General features: G+C 40.2%; 1 protein-coding gene across 1 annotated transcript in view; it reads left to right on the forward strand.

Moving 5' to 3' along the window:
- The window catches only part of micalcl (MICAL C-terminal like), a 120,699-nt gene extending 119,333 nt beyond the window's left edge, over positions 1–1,366 (forward strand). The window contains exons 6-7 of the mRNA XM_034163638.1: positions 1,161–1,246; positions 1,277–1,366. Of these exons, the coding sequence (XP_034019529.1) occupies positions 1,161–1,246; positions 1,277–1,348 (158 nt within the window). The 3' untranslated portion in view covers positions 1,349–1,366. The remainder of the gene's footprint in view (positions 1–1,160; positions 1,247–1,276) is intronic.
- The last annotated feature ends 11,246 nt before the right edge of the window (positions 1,367–12,612 follow it).

Genomic DNA, 12,612 nt, shown 5'->3' on the forward strand with positions numbered 1-12,612 from the left:
CTGTTATTCTGCAACAGTTGAACCATACTTTTATTTGGCAACAGTTGAACCGTACTTTGTTTTTCCGTAGAAGCTGAACCGTACTCTGTTTTTCCACAGCAGTTGAACCGTACTCTGTTCCGTAGCAGCTGAACCATACTCTGTTATTTCACAACAGCTGAACCGTACTCTGTTTTGTATCATTTGAACCGTACTCTGTTATTCTGCAGCAGTTGAACCGTACTCTGTTATTCTGCAACATTAGAACCATACTCTGTTCTGGAGCAGCTGAACCGTACTCTCTTATTCCACAACAGCTGAACCGTACTCTGTTCCGTAACAGTTGAACCGTACTCTGTTATTCTGTAGCTGTCTACCCGTACCCTGTTCTTCCGCAACAGTTAAACAGTACTCTGTTCCATAGCAGTAGAACTGTGCTCTGTTATTCCTTAGCAGTTGAACCATCCTCTGTCATTTCGTAACAGCTGCACTGTCCTCTGTTATTCCATAGTAGCTGAACTGTACTGTTATTCCATAACAGTTGAACCATACTCTGTTATTCCATAACAGTTGAACCATACTCTGTTATTCTGTAACAGTTGAACCGTACTCTGTTCCATAGCAGCCGAACCGTACTCTCTTATTCTGCAACAGTTGAATCGTATTCTGTTCCACTGCAGTTGAAACGTAATCTGTTATTCTGTAGCAGCTGACCCGTACTCTGTTATTGTGTAACATCTGAACCATACTCTTATTTTGAAACGGTTGAACCATACTCTCTTATTCCGTAGCAGTCAAACCATACTCTGTTATTTCACAGCAGTTGAACTGTACTGTTATTCCACAGCAGCTGTTATTCTTCAACAGTTGGACCATAGTCTGTTCCATAGCAGTCAAACCATACTCTGTTACTCCGCAACAGTTAAACCATACTCTGTTCTGTAGCAGTTTAACCATACTCGATTATTCCATAACAGTTGAACTGTCCTCTCTTATTCCACAGCAGTTGAACTGGACTCTGTTGATGTTATTTGAGTGCAGATCTGCACTTGTTTGTTCTGGTGATGATTTTCAGATATATTTGTTATTCTTAGTGGGACATTCTGCAGTAAACAGCGTGTGTGTGTTTGACTGTGAGTGTTTGAGCGGTGTCCCTGATGGACTGTGTTTGTTGGTGGTAGACCAGTTGAAGGGGGAGGTGGAGCTGCAAGAGGAGCGCATGATCCTGGAGGAGATGCTGGAGGTGGTGGAGCAGAGACATTCTCTGGTTACTCTGCTGGACGAGCAGCAAGTGCAGGATCATCAGCTGGACTGGGACCTGGACACCATCATGCTGTCTCAAGAATTAGACCTCCACTTCTGCGCCTGAACCTGAACCATGGACTGGCCTTCACCAGTAGAACCTGTAGAAGATAATGATTCTGGCCAGATCCAGACCTTTTAACCTCGTCTTCAGACTGTCTCGTCTGCAGCAGTGTTTGATACTGAGATGAAAGTTAAGACTTTTTCTTTATACTGGAATTAACCGTCAAGGTCATGGTAACTTTATTTGTACCCAAAGGTAGATTTGGTTTACAGTGACCTGACTCATCTTCCTCCACACACAGAGAGAACATGATAAAAAAAACACCATTTCATCAGTGCAACTAAGTGAAATACAAAGATAAAACCATCCTAGCAGAACACAACAAGATAAGAACAAATAAAAAACTACACAAAGAGCTCTGCTGAAAGATGGAACTCCATAAAATACTTGCTGAGTTCCATTGATCTCTCTGATGGATACAGGGTTAGGGATTTAAAATCGCTTGGTTTTACAGACCGGCAATTTATATCTGCGGTCTGATGGAAGAAACTGAAATCCACCATGTAGTGGGTGGGAGCCATCCTTCAAAATAAGGTAAGTAAGTGAAACATGGCAGCAGCTTAGACACGCAGTCTAGCAGGTCCTGCACATCTACGTGTTTTATTGCACCTAAAAGGTCGTTCATCTGTTGTTAAAACCTTGTTGTTTGAATAACACACCGCAGCTACTCGTTGGAAATCTAAGCGAACCTGTGAACTACATAAATAAGTCATCTAGTGCTTCAGCGTGTCGGCAAACCGCTGTGAGGAAACAGAGGCTGTACAAAACTTTTCAAACTATCAATCACGCAAAGGTCCTTTGGGACCCGAAGTTGAAACCAAAGGGACTTTTTGGTGGACATTTAAACATCAGGAGTATTGTTGCAAAGAGTGATCAGTTAATCCATTTATTGTCAGATTCTAATCTGGACTTTCTCTGTATTTCTGAAACGTGGCTACAGTCCTCCACTCCCTCTCATGTATTCATGGTGGCAGGTTATCAGGGTTTCAGACGGGACAGAGCCGTGGGTCGGGGAGGATGGGTGTTAATACAGTAGTGTTCAGAATAATAGTAGTGCTATGTGACTAAAAAGATTAATCCAGGTTTTGAGTATATTTCTTATTGTTACATGGGAAACAAGGTACCAGTAGATTCAGTAGATTCTCACAAATCCAACAAGACCAAGCATTCATGATATGCAAACTCTTAAGACTATGAAATTGGGCTATTAGTAAAAAAAAAAAAGTAGAAAAGGGGGTGTTCACAATAATAGTAGTGTGGCATTCAGTCAGTGAGTTCATCAATTTTGTGGAACAAACAGGTGTGAATCAGGTGTCCCCTATTTAAGGATGAAGCCAGCACCTGTTGAACATGCTTTTCTCTTTGAAAGCCTGAGAAAAATGGGATGTTCAAGACATTGTTCAGAAGAACAGCGTAGTTTGATTAAAAAGTTGATTGGAGAGGGGAAAACTTAAAAAAAATTATAGGCTGTTCATCTACAATGATCTGCAATGCTTTAAAATGGGCAAAAAAACCAGAGACGCATGGAAGAAAACGGAAAACAACCATCAAAATGGATAGAAGAATAACCAGAATGGCAAAGGCTCACCCATTGATCAGCTCCAGGATGATCAAAGACAGTCTGGAGTTACCTGTAAGTGCTGTGACAGTTAGAAGACGCCTGTGTGAAGCTAATGTATTTGCAAGAATCCCCCGCAAAGTCCCTCTGTTAAATAAAAGACATGTGCAGAAGAGGTTACAATTTGCCAAAGAACACATCAACTGGCCTAAAGAGAAATGGAGGAATATTTTGTGGACCCAGCAAATGTCTTTTACTGTTATTGGAGTGTACAGACCCCCCCCCCCCCGCAAACAATGCATTTTCTGATCAGCTGACAGAAATCCTCAGAAAATGTAATCACAACAAAGAGTTAATTCTTTATGGGTGATTTCAATTTCGATTGGGGAGATAATGTAAGAAGGGAAAAGTTGAAAGGCTTGGCACAAAAATATAATTTAGATCAGCTCATAAAAGGAGCTACAAGAATTGCCAAAAAATCTATCACACAACTTGACCTAATTTTTACCAATACACCAGAAAGAATAACTAAAAGTTATAACCTGATTACTGGGTTATTTGATCATAATCTGACTTTGGTAGCTAGGAAGCTTACTAAAAATAGGTTTAAATTTCTTTCAAAAACTCAAATTTCTTAGGTATACCCAAAAGTAGGCAAGCTGAGTTTGACAATAAAATCAGTGATTTAAGCAGGGAGGATGTCATAGCCTCTGAGGATCTGGAGGGCAGTTCGAATATATTTGTCAATAATATTAACTCTGTAAGAGAACATTTTACTGTTAAAATCCAGAGAAAATGATGAAAAAGAAAACAAAATCTACCATGGTTAACTGACAATGTGTGGAAACCCATGAAGGAAAGAGATGCTGCACTAAAAAAACCATTAAATCTAAAGTGAGCACAGACCTGCTGATTTTTAATGGCCTGAGGAATGAGGTTATTTATGAACTGATGGAGGCTAAATCTCAATTTGATCTTAATATTCTACATAATGTCAGAGGTAATAGCAAACTAATTTGACAGGGCATCAATAATGTGAGGAGGAATGAGCCACTTGTCCCAGAAGATATTCAATTGAATATTGATGGTTTTTTTTTTTGTTTTTTGTTTTTTGTTTTTTTTACGGATGACAAGGCTGCTGTTGCTAAAATTTTTAATCATGATTTTATTGATTCAGTAAACAATCTTGGGAGAAACTTCATTGAAAGGGAATTGGATTTTGTATCCAGTACTTCTCTTTTGGCCCAAACAGATGTCACAGATGTGAATAAAATGATCAGTTTTTTAAAGAACTCCAAATGTAGGGACGTTTTTCAGCTTGATACCATGTTTATTAAAAAACACCAAACCACATTAGTGCCACCAATTACTCACTTAATCAATTTATCAATAAAACAGAATGTTTTTCCAAGTGCTTGGAAGCCATTGTCACTCCTATCTTTAAGTCTGGTGACCATCATGAAGTGAGTGATTTCAGACCAATAAGTACACATCCAGTGCTTTTGAAAGTTGCTGAGAAGGTTGTAATTAAGCAACTGACTACATATCTCACACATAGTCAATTTTGTTTACATCCATTGCAGTTTGGCTTTAGGCCCATCACTCCACGGAAACAGCTGTTTTACATCTCATCGAGCAGATAAAATTTAAATTAGATAAGGGGGGGGGGGGGGGGGGGTAGTTGGTGCCGTATTTTTAGATTTGAGAAAAGCATTTGATACAGTAAATCATAATGTTCTTATCTCAAAACTTATAAATTTTAATAGTTCATCAGAAACGCTGCAATGGATGGCTTCTTATTTATCTGATAGAATGCAATGTGTTAAAGTTAAGGATGTTTTCTCTGATAACATTAAGTGTACAATTGGTGTGCCACAGGGTTCTGTTTTGCCCCCCCGTTTAGTCTGTATATTAATGATCTGCCACAGGTGTGTCAGGGCATGGATCTGTAAATGTATGCTGATGATACACACATGCAAAAACTGCTGAACTAGCAGCTAGGAAGCTGACACCTGCTATGGAAAGGACTATGCAACCTGTTCCAGAAAGAGCCATGAGGGTGCAGGTTTTCTTTGCAGCCACTGACTCCAGCAGGTGATTTCACTGATTAACTGAATCCATCTGCTCAAAGTGATATTAATCAGTAAAATCACCTGGTGGAGTCAGTGGCTGCAAAGAAAACCTGCACCCTCATGGCTCTTTCTGGAACAGGTTGCCTACCCCTGGACTATGGAGTGGCTTGACCAGTCATGTCTCAGCCTTAACATAAGACAAGAGGTATGTTCTTTTCTAAAACCAACCAGTGTGAGAGCGATGAAATTGTTATAAAAGCTGAGAGGATTGACAGTGTGAGCGAGTTTAAATATCTTGGAGGAGTAACTGATTCAAATCTTAATTTTAAGTCACATGTGAAAAAATGACCAAAAATATCAGATATAATTTGATAGATTTTAGACATATTAGAGGCTGTCTTTCAATGGATGCTGCAAAGACCTTCATGCACGCTATGATCCTTTCTCATGTGTCACATTTTATCACATGTTGGGGGCAGGCTGGAGAAACAGCCATGAAACCACTGGAATCTCTGTAGAAACAAACTTTAAAACCTTTAGATAAAAATCTATGCAATATCACCACTGCAGGATTCTAGAAAAGCTGCATCTGTTTGGTTTTGAGAATTATAAACTGTTCTCTAATCTGTGTCTTACATTTAAGATTTTGAATGGATCGGCTCCTTCCCCATTATGTGAATTTGTTCATATTCGTCTGTTGCAGTCCATAAACTCTACCAGAATATCTTCAATCAGAGACTGTTCTGTGCCTTTCCGTTGTACTGCTTTTGGTCAGTCAGATTTCTCTGTCAAAGCCACGACTCAGTGGAACGAACGCTCTCCCTGACGGCATCAAGAACTCTGATTCTACTGGAAGCTTCAAGAACAAATTGAAAATTTTTCTGAAAGGTACTCAATTCTGTAACCACTGATTTTTGAAACATTATGTACATATGATTGTGTGAATGTGTTTGTGTGGATGTCTGTGTGGGAGATTTACAGTTTACCAGCTTTGACTTTATGTTCTTGTGATGTTTTATTATTTATGTTTTAATTGTGATTTGCCAAGGGACTGTAGATGTAAATTAGTTTTAAGCTAACTCTGGTACAATGCATCAAATGGAAACATTTATGTTCTTATTGTACATGGTCCCTTCATAAATAAAACTGGAAAAAAGACCAATCGTCCATCAAAATAAGACCAGTCTTCCTCTGTAACTGTCTGGTATTTGGGGGTTCTGGGTGAAGCTTTGGCTCGACTGGACCACCTCACTATTTGATTTAGAGAACCTTTATTTTTAGGTGAAAGTTTCTGAACCGAGACTCCAAATTAAAAGATAAGATTTATTCAATCAGCAATTAAAAAAGAGTCAAAGTGTTCTATCAGTGTGGAAAATGGATTATTCCTCAAACAGTGCAAACGCTGATTCTTCTTCTTATACACAGCTTCACAGTCTGACTCAAAGTCAGTTTACTGTCACTGACTATTCAGAGATACTTGTGTTTTTACACACACTCCAGGCACGGACAAACCATCTGGTGTACCTGGCAATGCCCAGTGGGCCAACACACATTTTTGGGCTGGCTGCCATAATTTAAGAAAAAAATACTATTAATCATTTTTATTGACCACGATGGCCTATAGGTTGATTGTCTTGAAGGACATTGGGCTAATCCAGTCAGCCATCCTTTTTCGTTCAAGTTTATTCGGCACTTTGCAAAAAAACAAAACAAAACTGATTTCTCAGCCATTTAGCCCATGCAACCAAAAGGGTGTAGGTAGCAGCAAAGCTTAAATACACTGACCCCCTTTACCTCAGCAACGTTTACTTATAATAACAAAACCAAAACAAAGTGAGCAGGACAGCAAAACACAGACAGATCTTAAAATAATCAATAAACTCAAATTCCTCATCATAGCCACACCAATAACAGCACACATCGCATAAACCAAAAAAAAAAAAGAAATTACAAAATTAATAACTTAATTGTCCATACTTTAACCAACAGCTATATAGTCCAACCATGAATTGAATTTTCAAAGAATTTAGACAATTTTCATATATTTAGAGAACATTTTGTTGGGAAAGTGTAACGACACGGACCCACAACAGGGGGCGTAAATGAACGGACAATAGATGAGCCAAAATACACACTTTACTGTTGTGAAATGTGCACAACGAGAATACAGACAAATACAGAATTTGGATTACAATCAAAATGTACATGGTGACATGTGGGCAGGCTCGAGGGTAGGAGACGTCTGTCCCGAGAAGAACCGGATCCCACACAATTTCCACTGCCACCGAACCCGAAGGATACTGGAGCCGCCAAGTCCTGAGTCCCCAGGTGGTCACCGTCTCCGACTGTCGGATCTGGTACTGCTGGCAGGATGCAGAGAAACAGATATGATGAGTGTGAGAAAACACACCCAGTAAACAGTCAGCAGGAACAACAGTTTCTTTCAAGGTGGGAAAGACACCTCCACCTCTGACACCAAATTACCACAGACACCTCGCCTGAACCACACTTAAAGAGTTCGGCATGAGGAGTGAAGACCGTCGCTCTAATCACCGGCTGCGAACCCCAGCCTCCAGCTGCACGTATAGATCAGGTATGTCTGTAAACAGTTCAAGAAAGATTACTTATGTTTGGTACAACAACAACGGCTGAGAGTTTACCTCGTAGGTAGACGATATCTCGGCGATGAGGTGGAGATGTCGTCCGGCTTTTGTAGTGTGGGTGATGACCTGGTGATTGGTGACAGCTGTCGTAGTTGATGAGTGACAGCTGTCACTCCCGGCTGTTCCTGTGAGGCGGCAGCGCCCTCTCGTGCCTGAAGCCCGCACTTCAGGCAGGGCGCCCTTTGGTAGTGGGCCAGCAGTACCTCCTCTTCAGCGGCCCACACAACACATTTCCTTATATTGGCATTTAAACTGATTGACATTTGGACATCGCTTGAGTTCCTTCCCCAGATTAGTCCATATTTTAGGGCCACAAGTAGAAACACAAAAGCCTTTCCTGGTCATCTGACCACAAGCAATTTTAAAATGATACAAGCCCCTTAAATTATATTTTCCGCCTCTCTCCTTAAAATATTCTTGAATTCTGAGGGGCAGTTGCTTATTTTTCAATTTATACATTAATTGCATAGTTTAAACATACAGTGAGGAAAATAAGTATTTGAACACCTGTGAAAATCAATGTTAATATTTGGTACAGTAGCCTTTGTTTGCAATTACAGAGATCAAACGTTTCCTGTAGTTTTTCACCAGGTTTTCACACACTGCAGCAGGGATTTTGGTCCACTCCTCCATTCAGATTTGGAGTTTCAGCTCCCTCCAAAGATTTTCTATTGAGTTCAGGTCTGGAGACTGGCCAGGCCACTCCAGGACCTTGAAATGCTTCTTATGGAGCCCCGACTTAGTTGCCCTGGCTGTGTGTTTGGGGTCACTGTCATGCTGGAAGACCCAGCCATGACACATCTTCAATGCTCTTACTGAGGGAAGGAGGTTGTTTGCCAAAATCTCACAATACATGACCCCATCCATCCTCCCTTCAATACGGTGCAGTTGCCCTGTCCCCTTTGCAGAAGAGCACCCCCAGAGTATGATGTTTCCACCCCCATGCTTCACAGTTGGGATGGTTTTCTTGGGGTTGTTCTCATCCTCTAAACATGGTAAGTGGAATTGATTCCAAAAAGCTCTATTGTGGTCTCATCTGACCACATGACCTTCTCCCATGCCTCCTCTGGATCATCCAGATGGTCACTGGTGAACTTCAAACGGGCCTGGACATGTGTTGGCTTGAGCAGGGGGACCTTGCTTCCCTGCAGGATTTTAAACCATGACAGCATCATGTGTTACTAATGTAATCTTTGTGACTGTGGTCCCAGCTCTCTTCAGGTCATTGACCAGGTCCTCCTGTGTAGTTCTGAGCTTTCTCAGAATCATCCTTACCCCACAAAGTGAGATCTTGCATGGAATCCCAGACCGAGGGAGATTGACAGTCATCTTGTGTTTCTTCCACTTTCTAATAAATAATCATAGCAGTTGTTGTCTTCTACCAAGCTGCTTCCCTGTTGTCCTGTAGTCCATCCCAGCCTTGTGCAGGTCTACAGTTTTGTCCCTGGTGTCGTTAGACAGCTCTTTGGTCTTGCTATGGTGGACAGGTTGGAGTGTGATTGACTGAGTGTGTGAACAGGTGTCATTATACAGGTAACAAGTTCAAACAGGTGCAATTAATACAGGTAAAGAGTGCAGAATAAGAGGGCTTCTTAAAGAAAAATTAACAGGTCTATGTGAGCCAGAATTCTTGCTGGTTGGTAGGTGTTCAAATACTTATTTGCAGCAGTAACATACAAATAAATTATTAAAAAATCATACATTGTGATTTCCAGATTTTTTTTTTTTTTAGATTATGTCTCTCACAGTGGACATGCACCTAACATGAAAATTTCAGACCCCTCCATGATTTCTAAGTGGGAGAACTTGCAAAATCGCAGGACGTTCAAATACTTATTTTCCTCACTGTATCATCCAGTTTTAATATTTTAGATTTAATAAACAATGAATAGGTGTGATCTCGATAACCTACATTGTGAATTGTTCTCAATGCTCTTTCTTGAAGAATGAATAATGATTGCAATATAGTTTTAGAATTATTGTCCCATACTTAATTTAATTTAATTTAATTAGCTTATAATGTGTCAAATCACAGCAAAAGCTATCTGAAGGCGCCTTACATAAAACAAGTCAATATAAAATTTAATAAATAATTAAAAATAAATTAAAAAAAATTCAAATACATAAATAAAAACAGAAGTAAAAGAATAAAACAAATAAAAATTAAAAACTATTCATAAGAAAGAGAATACAAATTCAGCAAAGTCAAGTAGGTTGCAACCAATAACAAATATGAACAATATGAAGTGCTTTGCAATCAAGAACATTATCTTATTTAGTACTAAAACCCCAATTCCAGAGACGTTGGGATGTTGTGTAAAATGTAAATATAAACAGAATACAATGATTTTCAAATCCTCTTCAACCTATATTCAATTGAATACACCACAAAGACAAGATATTTAATGTTCAAACTGATAAACTTTATTGTTTTTGTGTAAATATTTGCTCATTTTTAAATGAATGCAAAACATTTCTAAAAAGCTGGGACAGTGGTATGTTTCCCACTGTGTTACATCACCTTTCCTTCTAACAACACTCAATAAGTGTTTGGGAACTGAGGACACTAATTGTTGAAGCTTTGTAGGTGGAATTCTTTCCCATTCTTGCTTGATGTACGACTTCAGTTGTTCAACACTCCGGGGTCTCTGTTGTTGTATTTTGTGCTTCATAATGCACCACACATTTTCAATAGGCGACAGGTCTGGACTGCAGGCAGGCCAGTCTAGTACCCGCACTCTTTTACTACGAAGCCACGCTGTTGTAACACGTGCAGAATGTGGCTTGGCATTGTCTTGCTGAAATAATCAGGGACGTCCCTGAAAAAGATGTTGCTTGGATGGCAGCATGTGTTGCTCCAAAACCTGGATGGACCTTTCAGCATTGATGGTGCCATCACAAGATGTGTAAGTTGCCCATGGGCACTAACACACCCCCATACCATCACAGATGCTGGCTTTTGAACTTTGTGCTGGTAACAATCTGGATTGTCTTTTTCCTCTTTTGTCCAGAGGACACGACGTCCATGATTTCCAAAAACAATTTGAAATGTGGACTCATCAGACCACAGCACACTTTTCCATTTTGTGTCTGTCCATTTTAAATGAGCTCCGGACCAGAGAAGGCGGTGGTGTTTCTGGATGTTGTTGATGTTTGGCTTTCATTTTGCATGGTAGAGTTTTAACTTGCACTTGTAGATGTAGCGACGAACTGTGTTAACTGACAATGGTTTTCTGAAGTGTTCCTGAGCCCATGCGGTAAGATCCTTTACACAATGATGTCGGTTTTTAATGCAGTGCCGCCTGAGGGATCGAAGGTCACAGGCATTCAATGTTGGTTTTCAGCCTTACATGAAGAAAGTTCTCCAGATTCTCTGAATCTTCTGATTATATTATGGACTGTAGATGATGGAATCCCTAAATTCCTTGCAATTGAACATTGAGAAACATTGTTCTTTAATTGTTGGACTATTTTTTGATGCAGTTGTTCCCAAAGTGGTGATCCTCACCCATCTTTGCTTGTGAACAGCTGAGCCTTTTGGGGATGCTGCTTTTATACCAAATCATGACACTCACCTGTTTTCATTTAGGTGTTCTTTGAGCATTCATCAACTTTCCTTTCAAAATGAGCAAGTGTTTGCACAAAAACAACAGTCTATCAGTTTGAACATTAAATATCTTGTCATTGTGGTGTATTCAGTTTAATATAGGTTGAAGAGGATTTGCAAAACATTGTATTCTGTTTTTATTTACATTTTACACAATGTCCCAACTTCTTTGGAATTGGGGTTGTGTCGGACATGGAATGCTGATGATATCAAAGCAGCAGTCGACATGATACCATCGCCACATGTCGATATCGAGGGCTTTATGCAGGATATAGAAAACATTAGAACATCTTACCACCTTAATGGACCTGAAGTCCAACAGGTGTAGATGAAAGCATGTGGCCCTAAATGGAGTCAGGTACGCGGAGACTGGAATCCTGCAGATCAACAAGGCGTACCACTGACACATGATGATCTAGTCTTGAAAACAAGAGTGGAAGCTATGATTACACATGCGAAAGGAGTGTTAGGACCAAAGATAAATTATACTGAAATTACCAGGACAACTCAGAAAGAAGGAGAGCCATGGACAGAGTTTAGGTGCAGGTTTGAGAATGTATTTAGGGTCCATAGTGGCATATTGCCAGAAACACCTGTGTATGAACAACAATTGAAAAACGCTCTGATCCAACATTCCAATAAGGATATAAAAGCTTGGATACAGAAACATTGGATTGGATTGCCTACAGGCACATTGGAAGAAACACATACACACTGCTGTCATGCAGAAGAAGTCTTAAAGCAGAAAAAGACAAGAAACAGCGACAAAGGAGTGTATGTAGCACATGGAGATGATGAAATATATTGCCAGCAGGGTAACTTAAGACAGCAGAAGCAGTGCAAACGCCCCAAAAAGCCATGGCAAAATAGACAAGGTGGACAGCCACAACGTCAAGGACCATGGCAACCACAACAGCAGCACAGACAGGGAGGGCCACCACGTGGTCCCCTGATTTGTTGGAACTGTGGAAGAGAGGGACATATGTATAGAAATTGTCCGAATCCACCTACTGAGGGAGCAGCAGGGAGAATTCCACAACGGAATAATCCTCCGCAGCCACAGTATCCACAATGACTAGAATCCATAATCCATGATTCCACATCATATAGGCAGTCTGATTGTGATATGGATCTGTGTGCCTTACTGGGAAATCCAGTACCAAAACCAGAAGTGACTTTGTTGGTAAATGGACGACCAGTGACATTCCTTTGTGATACAGGAGCATGTAGAACCACATGTAATGACAACATACCTGTCCATCAATTAAGCAACGAAATCTTTAGGGTTCGCTCTGCAAATGGACAAACATCAGACGTCCCTATCACCAAACCCATAACGTTGACAGATCCATTTGGCCTGACGTGTA

This window comes from Thalassophryne amazonica, chromosome 22, assembly GCF_902500255.1.
Source record: "Thalassophryne amazonica chromosome 22, fThaAma1.1, whole genome shotgun sequence".
Taxonomy (NCBI): domain Eukaryota; kingdom Metazoa; phylum Chordata; class Actinopteri; order Batrachoidiformes; family Batrachoididae; genus Thalassophryne; species Thalassophryne amazonica.